Here is a 15,913-nt window from a genome sequence, read left to right on the forward strand (position 1 = left end):
TGTTCCACTGTGATTTAGAAAAGTGCGGGTTTTATATTGTAGCTGCAGAATAAATACACCAGAGGAAAAAGAATAGTGGGTAAGGCAGGCACAGAATCCGAAGTCAAGAGTAAAGGCTTACTGCTCTGAAAATCTGCAGTAAGATGTGCATGCATAATGGGCGAAAACCTGTATTTTATGTTGTTACTTTAGAAATGTGCAGTAATGATGCATAGTGGACAAGAGAAACATATCATCCTTCTGCCCATCATGTTGGGAGTTCATTATTTGCTGAGATTCTATTATTAAAGTAACAGTTCAGTTATAAAACGACAGCATTTGGCAGATAGATTCATGAAATACATATCGGCAAACATTCTTCAAGATGTTTGGCTATAGTGGATCACTGTATCTTTGGGGAATCTAATTTCCCAAAAGAAATACAACCCTGCATTCCACACAGCTGTACATCTGCGGGGGGCATGCTGTGTCCCAGCCCAGAATAAGCTTCACAGTCAGTGTCCATGCAGCCATAGAACTGTGCAGTAGGTTAGGATTTAAAAGGCCAGAATGCTGCATGTCCCACCACACAGAATTTTGACTGTAGCCCTGTTCACCAGTTACAGTGAATTGACATTAGAACCACGTACAACGTACACTTTATTTTTCTTTATACACATGTTGAATAGTTGTCATGTTACACTCAACACTTGTATAGCTGAAGATGTGATTCAAATTCCACATTTATCCAGGTACTCATCCCCAGTTTCATTTGTAACATGAATGTGCATTGGTTCTTTTTTACTAGGGTTGGGCATGAACCAGCTGACGAACTAAAGTTCATCATTAATTTTGTCTGGTTCTTGGTTTGCAAATCAATGTTCACAAACTGAAGAACCACCACGAACTTTCACAAGTTTTTATGTGGTTTGTGGCAGTTCGTGAAGAGCAGAAAGCAGGGGTTTAAACCTCTGCTTTTTGCTTTTCATGAAAAACAGCTATAAGTGGCAGCAAACAGAAAGCAGGGGGGCATTTAAACCAAACAGCTGAGCAGCATGGAACTCCCTGCCATCCAGCTGTTTGGTTTAAATGGCTGGGAGCCATTTTGCCCCCCCTGCTTTCTGCTCACTGCCACTCGCAGCTGTTTTTCATGAAGAGCAAAAAGCAGAGGAGTTCCCTGCTGCTCAGCTGTTTGGTTTAAATACTCCTCTGCTTTCTGCTCCACACACCTTCTCCCCGCAGCTTTTTTATTTAAACCTCTGCTTTCTGTTCCCTGCGAAAAGCCGAGGGGAACAGAAAGTGGGTGTTTAAACTTTAAATGGCTCATGAACTGATACAAACCAGTTTGGTTTAAAAACCAACGTATCAATTTGTGGTTTGGTTCGTGGTTCAGCCACCAATCAACAACTGAACCGCAAAAATGTTTATTACAAACATATGAATGTGCATACATGCAGGATATACATGTAACATGTGAACAGGGCTAGTGCAGGGGGGAGGGCTGGATGGCCAGGAGCTCACGGGGACCTGGCTGCCTGCTCCTCCTCCACTTGTTCTCAGGCTGTGAAGGAGCAGGCAATGGATCCCCACTTGGGGAACTGGGAACCACTGTTCACCAAGGATGCTGGTTAACACAACTTTGCCTGTACCACTAAATGCTATGTATCTTCTAATTTGGTGAGCTGCCTTCCTTGGTGTCCCTTGTGAGGGCAAAGGTGGGATTTAAGTTTTCTAAAATAAATACAATCACACAGAACAAAATACCTCATTCAGTTGTTACGGTTTTATTAAGAAGTTGCAGCATTTTTAACATAACGTTGCAATTCAGCCGTTTTGCACATACATCTTTTCTTAACAGGTTAAGTAGTCTGCAAACGTGTCTGTTTTCCTCAGCTATTCATCCAATCCGTGATCAGTTTTATCTGTTGAATCACCATCAGTTAAACTATTATAGTTTATGACCAGTCACCAAATGTACTTCTTTATTCTGTCAGCTCCAAGAAGCCCAGGATAGTGCATGTGTTTGTGCATCTCCCCTCACCCCTTGTCACCTCACAACTACCCTGTGAGGTAGGTTAGGCTGAGAGAGGGAGAGAGAAAGACTGGCCCAAGGTTATCCTCAGAGTTATCCTAAATAGAGTTACACCTTTCTAAGCCTATCGACCTCACTGGGCTTAGAAAGTTGTAACTCTGTTTAGGACTGCATTGCAAGTGACCTTCACTACTGTGGCTTTCTCATTTTCCAAGCATTATTCTGATTTTGCTGTGATTTTGCGGTGTAAATGATTCCCATAAATTATTTTAGCAAAACGCTCAATTCTCAAACAGCATAAACACAGTTGTGCTGGTGGCAGATGCGCTGTGCTAATTGTATTTTGCGAGGTTTTTTTGTGGTAAGCACATTGTCTGGTCTTATAAATAGCCAGTTACACTTTGTTTCAGAGGTTGTTCTGCCATTGGTATATTGGGTTATTGGCTTTTGGCCCTGATACATATTTGAAGCTGAATATTGCTTAATTGTAATGTGTTGCTCTTACATAATTAGCTCAGTGCAAGCCAGGAACCTATTCTCCAAATGGCCTTGAGATCTGTGAATCATGTCCTCTTGGCAAATATCAGCCTGCAACCGGATCTAAGCAGTGCACCTCTTGCCCAGAAAACATGTCAACTGTCAAAAGGGGGGCCGTGGACATATCAGCATGTGGAGGTTTGTGACATCTAAATTCTGGGAAATGGCATGTTACTAGTTACAGTGCTGAGTAACTCCACTTTTCTAGTCTGATACAACTGAACTATTTTTGAGCAGCTGTGTGTTATGTCTTTCTGTCATGTTTCTGAATCCTTTAATTAGGTTAAGCAGTACTTCAGAGATACAGATGTAAACTTTGTTAAACCTGTATGTAAAAGTTTTCATTTTTCTGTTGGCAGACATCAAGGAGTGGAGGCTTTCAGGCTCTCCTCTCCTCTCCTGACCCCAACTGCCACTGGGCCCTTGCTCTTTCCTCTGGCCTCAGCTTGAAAAGGGGGAGGTGTCGCCACTACCTGACTCCTTCTCCATCTACCAGCTCCCATCCTGCTCTGCCTGAAAGTCAGGTGCCCTCATCATCATATGTCATTATCTTGATCCTTTTAAAGAGACCATGGCAGGTTGTACCAACAGTCTGGGGGCCTCCATCTTATCTGGGGGCCAGGGTTCCCTCTAAGCTGAGTTAGTGTGAGCTAGCTCACAGTTTTTTAGCTTCCAGCTCACAAATTATTGTCTTAGCTCAGGAAGGATGGCTCCAGAGCAAACTAATTTATGGCATAGCCAAATTGCTCGCTCACAACTTTAATGCCAGTAGCTCACATAGTAGAATTTTTGCTCACAAGACTCCAGAGCTTAGAGGGAGCATTGCTGGGGGCCTCACAGAGTTGTTGGATTCTCCCCTGTTTACTGCTGCCTAGCCTCCTCTTGGGGCTGCAGCTTCCTCCTCCATCATGGCTAGATTGCTAACTTTCTGGAGGGAAAAAATGTCCTGTCCTTTTAATAGAGGCTCAATGGGATATAATGTACCAGGCACTATTGTTTACCTTTGTGCCATGAAAAGCTTCAGCTGCCCAATCCCAGACATTAAGCCTCTCTTAAAGGGGCAGGACTTCTTTTCGCCAGGCAATTCGCCCAATTGTGGTAACCTCATTCCCTTGGAGCAGCCACCAGTTGGGGCAGGTAAACCTCCTTCCCTGGAGAGTGATTCATCACCTATCCATGCCCAGTAGTTGACACTGGTACGATGGCATATCCTTCATACATGTAATTGTTTCCTTATTTACTTTCTACGTAATAGCAATGTAGGAAACAGCTAGCATTTTTCTTGCATTGTTTCCTCTTAGTTCTTCTCAACTTGTCACTCTCCAGTCAAATATGACAGTTCACAAGTAGACTTTTACTGCCTGCATGGAACTGAGTGGGTGTAATTTAGGAATAAGAGTGTATAGAATGAGTCCGAAGGTGGAGCGTAAAGGCAGAGGCCTGCGTCTGAGAACTCTGGCCTCTGCTAAGCACAAGGCATCTATTTTAACTGTGATTAAATTCAGAATTCAGAATATGCTTCTCTTCTCCTGTCTTGCGCTACAGTCTTGTTCATCAAAAGAGTTTCCAGCACCTTGTAAGAAGATTATTTGAAGTGGTAAGCAGAAATGAAGAGTGCAGTGTAGCATTTAAACAGAGGTTTTGCTTTACACTTCACAGTACCTTGTCCTGCAGGAGAATTCTCTCGCTCTGGTTTAATGCCCTGTCACCCCTGTCCCAGCGATTATTATCAACCTGATCCAGGAAAGTCCTACTGCTTGTCTTGTCCATTTTATGGGACTACGACAGTGATTGGTGCCAACTCTATAGCAGACTGCTCAAGTAAGTTAAATAACTTTCTCTAAAGGATATGGGGGGGAAGTGACAACTGGATGGATGTTGCAAGGTATTAAAGGGAACTGATAGGCTATCTCAACCCACACACTATCGTTTATAGATGCTCCCACTTCTAGGCAGAGATTGGTGTGTGTGCACAAGAATAGAGGGTCAAAGGACAAGAAATGGAGGCTTCCTAGGTTCTGTGGCAGTTTTTACAGTGGGCAGGAATAAAAGGAGTGGAGCAACTGAAAAGGCAGGGCTCCTTATAAAATCTCAGGAAATTAAATAGATTAGTAGTCGACAACCAGATATTAAAATAGGGCAGGATCGTTAAGCTTAGGATGCTATAAATCCCTACAGATTTCTCATTACCTTGGAGCTGTCTGTAGCTCTCTGGGCAAGCATATGATCAAAAATGGCTGTCTTCCCAGAGGAGAGGTCTGCATGTGCTCATGGCCGCAGCATCCAAGGAAAAGAGACCACCTTCCCCTTACACTGAGATTTTATCATCTCTGGGACTCCACCCCCTTGACCCCAGTCAGCCCAGGTCAAAGAGGTGCTTCCTGGCGATCTCTAGGAATCTATTTCCTGGAGACTTTCTAGCGTTCTCATATCTCCAACCATCTATTCTCTGCTAGAAGATGGGGGGAGGGCTTGACCCACCCCATAGTCTCTAGCTAGATTCATTAGGCATCGAAATTGACCTTAGAGGCTTCCAATGTCCTTTTGTATAAATATGGGTATGACAGCTCATTCAAAAATTACATTGGCCCTGATGCTAGGAGAGCTTCATCATTCCGCCCAACACGGGCATTAACATCACCTGCTAGAAGTTAGATCTATTAGCAAATGTATACAAGTAAGTTGGAAAGCCATTGCACCGACTCCCCCCCCCCCCCCCCCCCCCTCACTCTTCCTAGCCCAGAGGAAGAATAAACTGTTAAAACACAAAGCGGAGGCTGGGCTCCTTGCCAGCCTCCCAGAAGAAAATGCTGTTCTTCACACCATGGTTTATTTTACATTTAGTTTACGAAAGCAGGAATCGGCTTACAGAGAACCACTCAAATCTTGGTTTCCTTGGAGAAACGCTCGTTTCATTGCCTTCTCTGTGTAGGCTGGGCAGATGTTGCTGGGGAACAAGCCAGGATTAAACCAGGATTAAGCCAGGATGTCTACATTCGTAAGCAAAATCAGAGTGAAGATTACCTGTATTTAATAAATTAGTTTCAGACAGTGCTTTCAGATCCTGGTTTGATGGAGCATAACTAACCATAGTTAGTAGAGTACCTTACATTTAGACAATCTCATTTATTGTTGTTAAGTTTAAACCTCAGTTTTGCATAATGTCTGAACAGAAGTCCTCTACGTAGCAGACAAGCTGGACACAAATATTCAGCCACTGTGATCCAAAGCAGAGTTACATCCTTCGAAATCCACTGAAGTCAATGGACTTAGAAGGGTGTAGACTTTCCAATTTCCCGAGGGGGGCTGGAGCTGGGCCAGAGGCATTGCTTTGCTAGGAGCAAGGGTGGCTCCCGGGGGAGGCTGAGCACCTTCCTGAAAATTTCGGCGGGGGCTGACGCCCCGACGCCCCCACGAAGATTACACCCAGGCGCCTGTTTTCTTCCACGTGAACCTCTGCTCCTTTATTCCCCCTTTTTCAGCTGCACCTGTCATCAGCAGTTTTGGTATTCCTAGAGAAAATGATTTTAACATGTAAATCAGGATGGGAAATCTCTGGTCTGTTCTAGTGGAAAGAGTAGCTTTTGGATGCTTGCACTGTGTTTTTTCAGTTGCATATCTTGTTGATTTAAAGTTATGTATATCCCCACAAATGAAGTTGGATCCTTTTTTTCCATTACTGAAGCATTGATTGCATCCCAGCCATCACTCTGAGGACCTTGTCAATAGAATTTTTTACAGCTGCTTTCATGTCAATCTCATTTAGGTTTTGGCTCAACTTTCTCTGCGGCGGAGGAGAGTGTTGTGGTGCCAGTCTCTCCAGAAAATATCAGCAAAAAATACCAAGTCAGCAGTCAGGCAAGAATTACAATTTTCTCAAGTTAGCACTAAAAGCGAACTTATCTTGTATAAACATTTCGTATTTGTTGCTGCCTTTAATCTAATAATTAGTATGTAGCGGTTAGAATATCGGATTAGGATCTGGAAGATCCAGACTGAAATCCCCACTCTGCTATGCAAACTTGCTAGGTGACCTTGGTCCAGCCTAACCTACCCTACAGGGTCGCTGTAAGAAAAAAATGGAGGATAGGAGGACAGTGTAAGCCTCTTTCGGTCCCTATTGGGGTGAAGGGTGGGGTATAAATAAAATAAATACGTAAATTATAGGGCTGAGCCACCAGTGTCAAAAAATGCCTTTCATCTGGGTAATTTTCAACGCTATTCTTCTTGGTGCGTTTTCCCCTTCATTGTCCTTGGCTGATTTTCCCCTCACTTCAGTAAATTAACTAATGGCAGTCCACATGATTTGGCCAGTGATGTTGCAGTATGATGCTTTTTTCATGCTTTTTAAAAATGTATATCCTGCTGTTCTCCTTCAGCAAAAAAATATTTTTAGGATATACAGGACAACACAGAGCCTTTTTAGTAACGGACTAAGTGTCTAGTTGCTGGCATTGTAACTCACATGACGTCTCTTAAATGTATGCTTTGGAGTTTTCCAGTTATTCAACCTTGTTGGAAGGAAGTAATTACTCATATCAATTTTGTATTATAATATTCATTGACTTTTGAGGATGCGTATTTACTTTTAAACCTATTTGCCTGTGTCCTGGAGACTAACTGCTGGTCAACCAAAATGGACCCTCTATGCTTTTACTGTTGCTAAAAGACATATTACAACACTGGAAAGATAAATGCCCACCTCCAGTAATCCGGTGAATTGAGGACCTTACAACTTTATCAACATTTGAATGTATCACATATAAACAATAATGCACATGGACATATTTTTAGATATTGGGAAATCCTTATAAAGGCTTATCTGTAGTCTTGTCACCATTATCTCTCCTTATATATAATTGAGTAGTGGGGTGGCACTTTCCAACTCTCCCATTGGCTGCGCAGTGCACTTCATCAGCCATTGGCCCATCAGCCTCCACTCAAGAGTACTCGCGTGCCACTGGCCGGGTGCTGGGTCTGCTCTTCTTCCCTGCCCACTCCCACCTCAACCACTGTTCCTGGTCAGAATTACTGGCAAACAGCTGTCTCTCCCGACAAAGACACTTCTCCTGCTTGGCTCCTTTGTGGGACTAACCTTTCCCTCAGTGGCTGCTGGTAGAAGGAAATCCTTTCCAGGCCTTTGTGAGGAACTCATTGGGGCCTGTCCTGACTAGGGTTGCTGGATCCAGGTTGGGAAATTCCTGGATATTCTGTCTAAGGAAGCCAGTCTAAGGAAGCCAGAGTTTGGGGAGGGGAGAGGCCTCAGCTGAAAAGAATGCCATAGAGCCCACCATCCAAAGCAGTTATTTTTTCTGGGGAGGGGGGAGAGATCTGTTGTCTGGAGTTGAGTTGTGATACCCAGCGATCTTCAGGCTCCACCTGGATGTTGGCTACCTTAGGTGTAGCAGTTAACGCTTCAAAGCAGGGTCTGCCAGGCAGAGATCAGTTCCCCTATGGCATTATACCCTGCTGAGTCCTCGCCTCCCCCAAACGCTGCCCTCCACAGGATCTGCCCCCCAACTCTCCAGGTATTGTCCTACTCAGAGCTGGCAACCCTACTTTCCCCTCAGTGCCTGTTGCTAGGCAACCAAGCTTGGTTATGTCAGTAAAAGGCCCTTTCCATGACTATTTTGGCCTTTGGGAGAAAACTCGTAGCAGTCAGGGCTTCAGAGCATGGTAGAGGCTGCAGGTGTGTGTGTGGGAGACGGAAAGCTGAAGAGTGAGGGGCAGATAACGGCAGGTTGATGCTTGGCTGGGAAGGAGATAGAGTTGCCAACATCAGGTTGGGAAATTCCTGGAGACTTGAGGGGTGGAGCCTGGAGAGGGTGGGGTTTGAGAAGGGGCGGGACCTCAGACAGATACAATACCGCCCTCCAAACCAGTCATTTCCTCCTGAAGAACCATTGTTGCCAATCTCCAGGTGAGGGATGAAGATCACACAAAATTATGACTCCTCTTCAGGTAGCAGAGATCAGTTCTTCTGGAGAAAATGGTGGACTCTGTGTCATTATACCCTGCTGAGGTTGCCATAGCAAATTGACGCTGAGTGCCCAAGGCCAGGGCACTCTCCCAGAGCCTCTTTCTAGAGCTCATTGTATTTATTTCCACAACAGGCCTTATTTCTAGTTGTTATATATTGTTACATTTTTTATTTCTTTCTGTTTGAAGGTTTCATTTATAATGAATATTGAATGGATGGATGGGTGGATGGATGGATAAATAAATGGGGACCCTAAATAGCTTATCACATTGCTCACCCTCCTATACTTTATCCTCACAACAACCCTGGGAGGTAGGTTATGCTGAGAGAATGTGATCAGCCTAAGGTCACTCAGTGAGCTTCAGAGGCAGAGCTGGGGTTCAGACCCAGTTGTCCCAGGTCCTAATCCAACACTCACAACTGCACCATGCCAGGTGTTGTTTGCATATCATTTTAGGACATTTGTAACAAAATCATGACGTTCTCTACAGCATATCAGATTGAATGGCAGTGTGAGACTGGGGACAAAGCAAAATCGAATTAAGAAGCAATAGAAGGCAGGGGGAAGATAACAGACAACGTAGAAATAGTATGACTTGTCAACGTATCAAAATGTGCTAATTTGGGGCTGAATACTAGAGACTATTTGGCTCATTGCAAGCGTTACTAAGTTTATTTCCCAGAAGAGGCAAGAGCAATTGCCGTAACTGGTGCCTTCTTGAATCCAAGTATTCAAGAAAAAAAACTCAGGCTAAAACATTTCTGCTGGATAGCCCTGCAGCTAACCACAGGGGTCAAAGGTATTTTTCATTTGCATTAAGCCCTTTACTCAGCAGACACTTCAGTCTAAACATTCATCACTGTCTCAAAATGGTAACCTTAATAATAGTTAGGCAGGATATTTTGTTTTATTTTATAAGTTGCACAGTTTGGTCAAATGCAATCCTGTAAGAGCTGGTTTACTGTTAAATTGGGCTTAGCAAGATGCAGTTCCCATGTGTTAAGGTCAGTGGGAATTTTGCAGTTTTCCAGAAAACTGTAGGGGGGTGGTGGTTTAAGGCCAAACTTGAAGCTGTGCTGCCAGTAGTAATTTCCTTCTCATAGTGCGGCATATGAAAAGGCAGGGGTGGGAGGGTGACACTTGGGTCTTATCCTACATGCAAAGGCAGCACCCTACTTAGAGACCCCAGCTCAGTTCCATTCCTTTTTCTGAGTGACCATACCATTTCACTAACTTTTAGAGGTACAACACCTCTGACATCCCTCCACTTGTGTCACTAGAATTGCTCACACTGTGCATAGGGAACAGCAGGGTGGCTCAGGGCAATCCCTCTCAGATTTTAACCCCAGGTACAGAAAATAGGATACAGACTGCAGGCAATGCGAAATTGAACTTGGAACTCAAATTTGGTGAGGTCCTGCAATCACAGGTATTAAAAACCTTTGAACATATAAAAGAATAATGTTGTTGAATGAAGCAGAGGTCCATCTGTGGCTATTAGCCACAAGGTATAGATAGGAACTCTCGGTATGGGGCAAGAGATGCACTGTATTCTTGGTGCTTGGGGGGGGCAACAATTTAAAAATCATGAATCACAAAATGCCTCCTTTTTTGGTAAGGGCCTTCATGTATATCACATGTGTGAGGTGGCTGGGGTTTGTGTGTAATCATGTTGGCGTAGGTTTCAAACAGCATAGGGGAATAGCAAACAAGGAAAAAAACAGCAGATCCCACTGCTGACACCACACATACCTTTTGAGTCTGCGGTTCAGTCATTTATAATGGGTGTAGGTGTAAAAGTCTTTGACTTGCTGTTCCTGGTTATTTGGAACGGAAACCCACGTAGTCCACGCTCCTTGCCTCCCACCGCCAAGGCAAGGTCTGAATTGAAGGGTCAGGAAACCCTCTGGGACAGGCTGCTCTGCTTCCTGTGTTGCAGGTTCCCACTCCTGCATGCGCCTTGCGTGCTGGTTCTGTGCCAGGGATGTGTGGATTCAGGAACTTCCCTCGCTACTCAGGTGGCAGTATTGGTGACGCACAGGGCTCCAGGGCAGATTTCTTCCTGTACACCTTTACCCAGACATAGTTTCCAGGGCAGGTTCCTCTGAATCCTCTACTTCCTGTAGCAGTTAACAAAATAGACCCTGGACAAATTCACATTGAGGGAGCCATCTAGTTTACAATCAGTTGTATCAAATTCACACAAGAAATCCTGACCTTAACAAATTAACAGGGGAGGTAGGGAAATCAACACATGGATTGTTACCTTGTTCAGCCCAAAGAAAACAGAAACTGGTGCTGACAGAACATGGGTGTGGCTGAACCCCAATACCTGAAGCCAGTACAGTGTCAGAAGATATGAGAAGTAATGCCTCTGGGTGGTGGATCATCGTGTAAGAGAAACCTGTATCCACTAGGCAAGGAAAAGGATTAAAATTAATAATCAAAGTCACAATAAGTCAGTCAGCAGTGCCCTGTTGTAAACAGGCTCTGGAAAAAGCTGGTGCTCGGAGTTGCACACCTACACTGGTGCTGATTCTGGTCTCTGTCTCTTCCTGCAGTCATGGACAAAATGACCCGTAATTCTACAATAATTGCAAGTTTGCGATTGTCTCTTATCAGAAAACTGATGGGGTGTACCCTGCTGGGATATTTGATGTTGTTGGGGCCCATTAATTTTCTGCACGCCTTGAGGTTTTGTTTTGCATTCCTGAATCTGTAAAGCCATGAGCTTAGTGGACAGATGTGCTTTCTTCCTTTTCTCTTCATATTGGTAACTGTGAGAACCGAGTAGCTCTCTGCAGAATCTTAGAAGGGGGCCTTTCTGGACAGCTTTCTCCTCAGTACCCTATCATGAATGGGCTTAGTAGGCTTTGGAGTCTCAAGGGGCCACACCATGCCAACTGCATTTTCCTCTGTATTCTTTGCATATCTCATACCCCGAGTGAAATCGCTGGTTTCTAGACAAACTTTGATTATTTTTTTCTAAATAAGCTGGGAATGGAAATAAGATCTCTTCTTCTCTGACAAATTTTTCACTACTTTCTCTAAGATTAGGCATGGATTGACAGATTGTGTGTAAGTCTGAATTAGATCAGGGGGTGTAAACAGAACAGGATTTTCAGTGGGATCTGTCATTTTGGATAAGTATGAATGGGAAATAACCCTGTATCTCAGACTTTGGACATATCGAAATATTATTTAGTAAGAGCATAAGCTTTTAGGTCCATTAAGCACCACCTTGTTATGTTTTAAGTCATATCCTAACACTTCAAAATGCTTTAGACCCTGAAGAAGAGCTTCTTGTAGAGTCTTAACTGACATCTCTCTTTTGTGTCCCACTCCCCTTTGCCAGTACTGCTCCAGCTAGCAAATCATTGTTTACTACAATGGCACAGGGAGCCGTCCTCATGTCCATCAAGAAAAATTAACTCTTCTAGCTCAGTATCACTGGGGGAAGGGACTAGTGAGGCTGAGGTATACTGTAGCATTGGAATAGGAAAGGAGACTCTTCCCCCCCCCCTTTTTTTGAGTTTTCTGACATTTAGCAGCCTCTTTCATCCAAAGAGACAGAAAAATACCAACTGGTCTGGACAAGAAACTTTCAGGGGGAAAATTATCTTCGTGATAACAGGCACGTCCAGTCAAAACTATTTCCAGATGGCCATCAAGTCTAACTGAGAAGTAAAAATAGGCCAGCAGTCCTGACAGAGAAGCACAAATCTCTGCTTAGTCAATTCAGGTCCCCACTTTTTCTGTAAGCTGGCCTACATTACACTTGGGGTCTCTCAACATTTACTTTCTTCTTGGAGGACTCCCTCCCATGGTACCACTATACAAATTACAGTATCACACCAAAAACCTCTCTTCAACAGAAACCCTCTACCTTCCTTCTAAATGTACAGTATCCCGCCATTCACTTTATAGTGCCTTCTTTCCAAAAGAGACTCACGCCATATCTTATCCCACCACAAACCAGTCCAGAGCTCTTTTGTTTCATACAAGAAAACGGTACTTCATAAATGCACACACACACATTTTCTCTTTCTTTCTCTCACTCCCTCTCTTAGAGCTAACACAGTTCTGAATGCCCTCACTCAAGTCTTTCCCTCTGGGGGGAAAATCCCCTTTTGAGGTGGGCAGCTTACTTTCGCTCAGTAAATGAACAAGTGCCCCAGTTTATGTTGTAGATTTTCAGATGGATCTACTTTGCAAACTGCCAGCTTTGTACACTCCACCCATGCCTTCCCCTCTGGGGAGAGGGGAAAAAATCCTCCCTTTTGAAATGGGCAGTTGCTTCCCTGGCAGATGACAGATGCCCCCTTCTGCATTTTTAAAAACTGAAATCAATTGTGGGTAGACATGATAGACATTTATAAAACTATGTATGTGGTGAAGAAAGTAGATAAAGGGAGCTTTTTCTCCTTCTCCCATAACACTAGAACTTGGGGACATGCAATGAAATTGCTGGGAAATAGATTCAGGACAGACAAAAGGAAATACTCCTTTACTTCAGTGAGTAATTGAACTGTGGAATTCATTGCCAGTAGTGGTGCTGAAGGCCACAAGCATACATAGCTTTAAAAGGGGGTTAGATAGATTCATGGAGGTCCAGCAATGGCTGCTATCCATGGTGACTGGAGGGAGCTCCCACCTACAAAGGCAGCAAACCTTTGAATACCAGTGCTGGGACTTCAGTCTTTGCAGTTGCCACCACGACTCCCCTACCACTGGGAGAGCTTTTTCAGGATTTTTTGAAAAATCAGAAATGGCTATAGTGCTATAACATTATAATGATCTATTGCAACAACTTATCAGTTTCCAGCTTTCTATTTTTTAAAAAAATATATCTCTAGTCCTTTTGTTACAGAGATGTAAGGGGAAAAGTACTGGTTGCCCATTTCTCCTTGTAACTTGACATGGAAAAACTGAAAAAAAAATGAAATCTGGGAATAGCTACATTCTTGCAATAGATCATTATAATGTTATGATTCTGTAGTGATCTAGTTATTACCATTTTAAAAACTGAATAAAAGCCTTGCAGTGGCAGGAAGAGGAAAATGGTAACCACAGAGTACTCAGGCAAGAGTGAGGAAAACTTCCATGCATCGTTGTTGTTGTCGTCCTCCTCCTCCTCCTCATCATCATCATTAAAATTTCTGGATCACCCAATCCCTGAGTACACAAAGCTCTGGGTGATCTACAACAGGTTAAAAACATACAAAAATACAGATTAAAATCAACAAATCAGTTATTCTTAATTTAATAGTCTCCAGATGGCATCCATAATTTAATCTGAAACCTACTCTGGTTGCTGACACATGGCAAGGAAGCTTTACACAGCCACAGCAGAAGGATGTTCTTGTGTTCCAAAGGCAGTTGGTTTGAATATTGAATAGTTCCTGAAAATAAAGAAATATGGTCCAAACTGCTCTTTTAACAGTACATTGCAAAACCTAGTGTTGCAATATTTCCACAGGGCTGTTTTTGACCATGGCGCAAGCAGCTGGAACAGTGCATTTATTTCAAACCCTGGTGCATCTGAAGTATTATATATGCGTATGCTTATTTTTGGATGACTGCTGAAAAAGGTGATCTGGTCTGCTGCTTGCTGTTGAATAGGCATTTCTGTGTCTGTTTTTTTTTTCTTCTTAACCATTGCTTCATTTCCATCGGCAACAGGTGTTTCACGAGTGTTTCCTGGAACCATGTCATAATGGTGGCACTTGCAAACAAGTTGGAAGTGGGTACATTTGCATATGCCCACCTGGATATACAGGTAAACAACAATGTTGGAAAGCAGGCTTGAGATACTTTTTTAGAAAGCTTATAAAGTATATACAGCGGAGTTTATAGACTAATTGTTCCCTAATGAGCATTAGAAAAAATCTACAAATACCATTATCCATTACATTTTTCGGTTTTATGGGAATCATTCTAGGTTATATTTGCTCTCAGTAGTAGACAAAGCTTACTACTACAGAACTTTCCTTCTGCTGCGTAACACGTTAGGTTGTTATGATATCTGGATTACCGCCCACCCCTCACTATTTACACTTTTCCTTAATTATTCAAGGCACGAAGTGAACTCAGTGGGACTTCTGAGTATATTTGCTTAGTGTTGCACTGCTTCTCCCTTTGAAACTTTGGAACTGACTAATTGGTTCCGCCAGGGGTCGTTTCGTAGAAAAAGAGCTAGGGGAACTCATTAGCATAACTCATTAGCATATGCCACACCCCTGACATCACCGGAAGTGTGTCATAAGGCCACACCCCCTGACATCACCGGAAGTGTGTCATAAGGCCACACACCCCACCCCCAACGGTCCCGGCCGCTGCCGCCCGCCTTGCAGCTCCACTGCAGAGCCCCATGAGGGGCCTGGTGGTGGACCTGCAAGGCCAGCGGGAGTGCAAGGAAGCCCTGCGAAGGCCCTCCCTGGCCCCAGGCAGGCAGGGGTGGGGAGAGGCAGGGAGGAAGCAACTTACCCTCCCTCTTCTCCTGCCTCCTCCTGGCTGAATGAGGGCCGGAAGCAGGGCGGCCAGAAGCAGGGGGCGGGGCTTCGTCATGTGCCCCGCCCCCCGTACCTCACCCGGGGGAACTGCGATCCTCCGCGTTCTCCCCCGAAATGACCTCTGGGTTCCGCTTGTATCAGTGGGACATGCAACCCTGTTGCAAGCTTCTGCAGAAATTGATTCCACCAAATTCACTGAGACGTATTCCACTTAAAAGTGCCAAAGATTACAGCTTAGTGTTGCAATCCAGTGCACACTTACGTAGTACATAGTCCCACTGTGCTTTGTGGAGTTTTCTTCTGAGTAGATGTGTCTGGGATCTATCTGCATGTCTTTAAGCTGGATCTTATGGTTTCATGGGGTATCTAATGAAAACTTTCTAGTTCTAAGCAGCTGTGTTTTAGTAGAAAATATAATGATCTCATAGTATACCAGTCCAGGCAAATGATTACCGTAACCTTTACTTGAGCCATGTGTGACATTTATTTGAAATTTTCCTTTTATTTTCTTATCTTTAGTAATCTAATTTCTTTAGTAACCCAAATATGTTTTCCCCTGTGCTGCAGGCTTAAAATGTGAAGTGGAAATTGATGAGTGCAAGTCTTCTCCCTGTCTCAACAAAGGGACTTGCAAGGATGGCATTGCAGCATTCACTTGCCAGTGCCAGCCAGGCTACACAGGTGACAAACCATGAAACAAGCATCAACATAATCTTTTTTTTTAAAGTGTGGTTCATATATGGTTCATCTCTAAACTGTTTTGCCTTCTGTAGGGTTCTTACAGAGACTGAACCTCTTCAGTGTACTGATGTAACAGTAGGTTGGGTCCTACCTAACACTTTCACGGTCAGAAGGGGGGTGATCTTCACCAA

General features: G+C 43.8%; 1 protein-coding gene across 1 annotated transcript in view; it reads left to right on the plus strand.

Annotated features, from left to right (window-relative positions):
- SVEP1 (sushi, von Willebrand factor type A, EGF and pentraxin domain containing 1) overlaps positions 1–15,913 on the plus strand; it is a 142,441-nt gene that overhangs the window by 66,834 nt on the left and 59,694 nt on the right. Inside the window, exons 19-23 of the mRNA XM_015409584.1 lie at positions 2,525–2,686; positions 4,208–4,369; positions 6,315–6,406; positions 14,212–14,308; positions 15,609–15,722. Coding sequence (XP_015265070.1) covers positions 2,525–2,686; positions 4,208–4,369; positions 6,315–6,406; positions 14,212–14,308; positions 15,609–15,722 — 627 coding nt within the window. The remainder of the gene's footprint in view (positions 1–2,524; positions 2,687–4,207; positions 4,370–6,314; positions 6,407–14,211; positions 14,309–15,608; positions 15,723–15,913) is intronic.

The sequence above is a fragment of the Gekko japonicus genome, unplaced genomic scaffold (assembly GCF_001447785.1).
Source record: "Gekko japonicus isolate JY-2015 unplaced genomic scaffold, Gekko_japonicus_V1.1 scaffold1981, whole genome shotgun sequence".
Taxonomy (NCBI): domain Eukaryota; kingdom Metazoa; phylum Chordata; class Lepidosauria; order Squamata; family Gekkonidae; genus Gekko; species Gekko japonicus.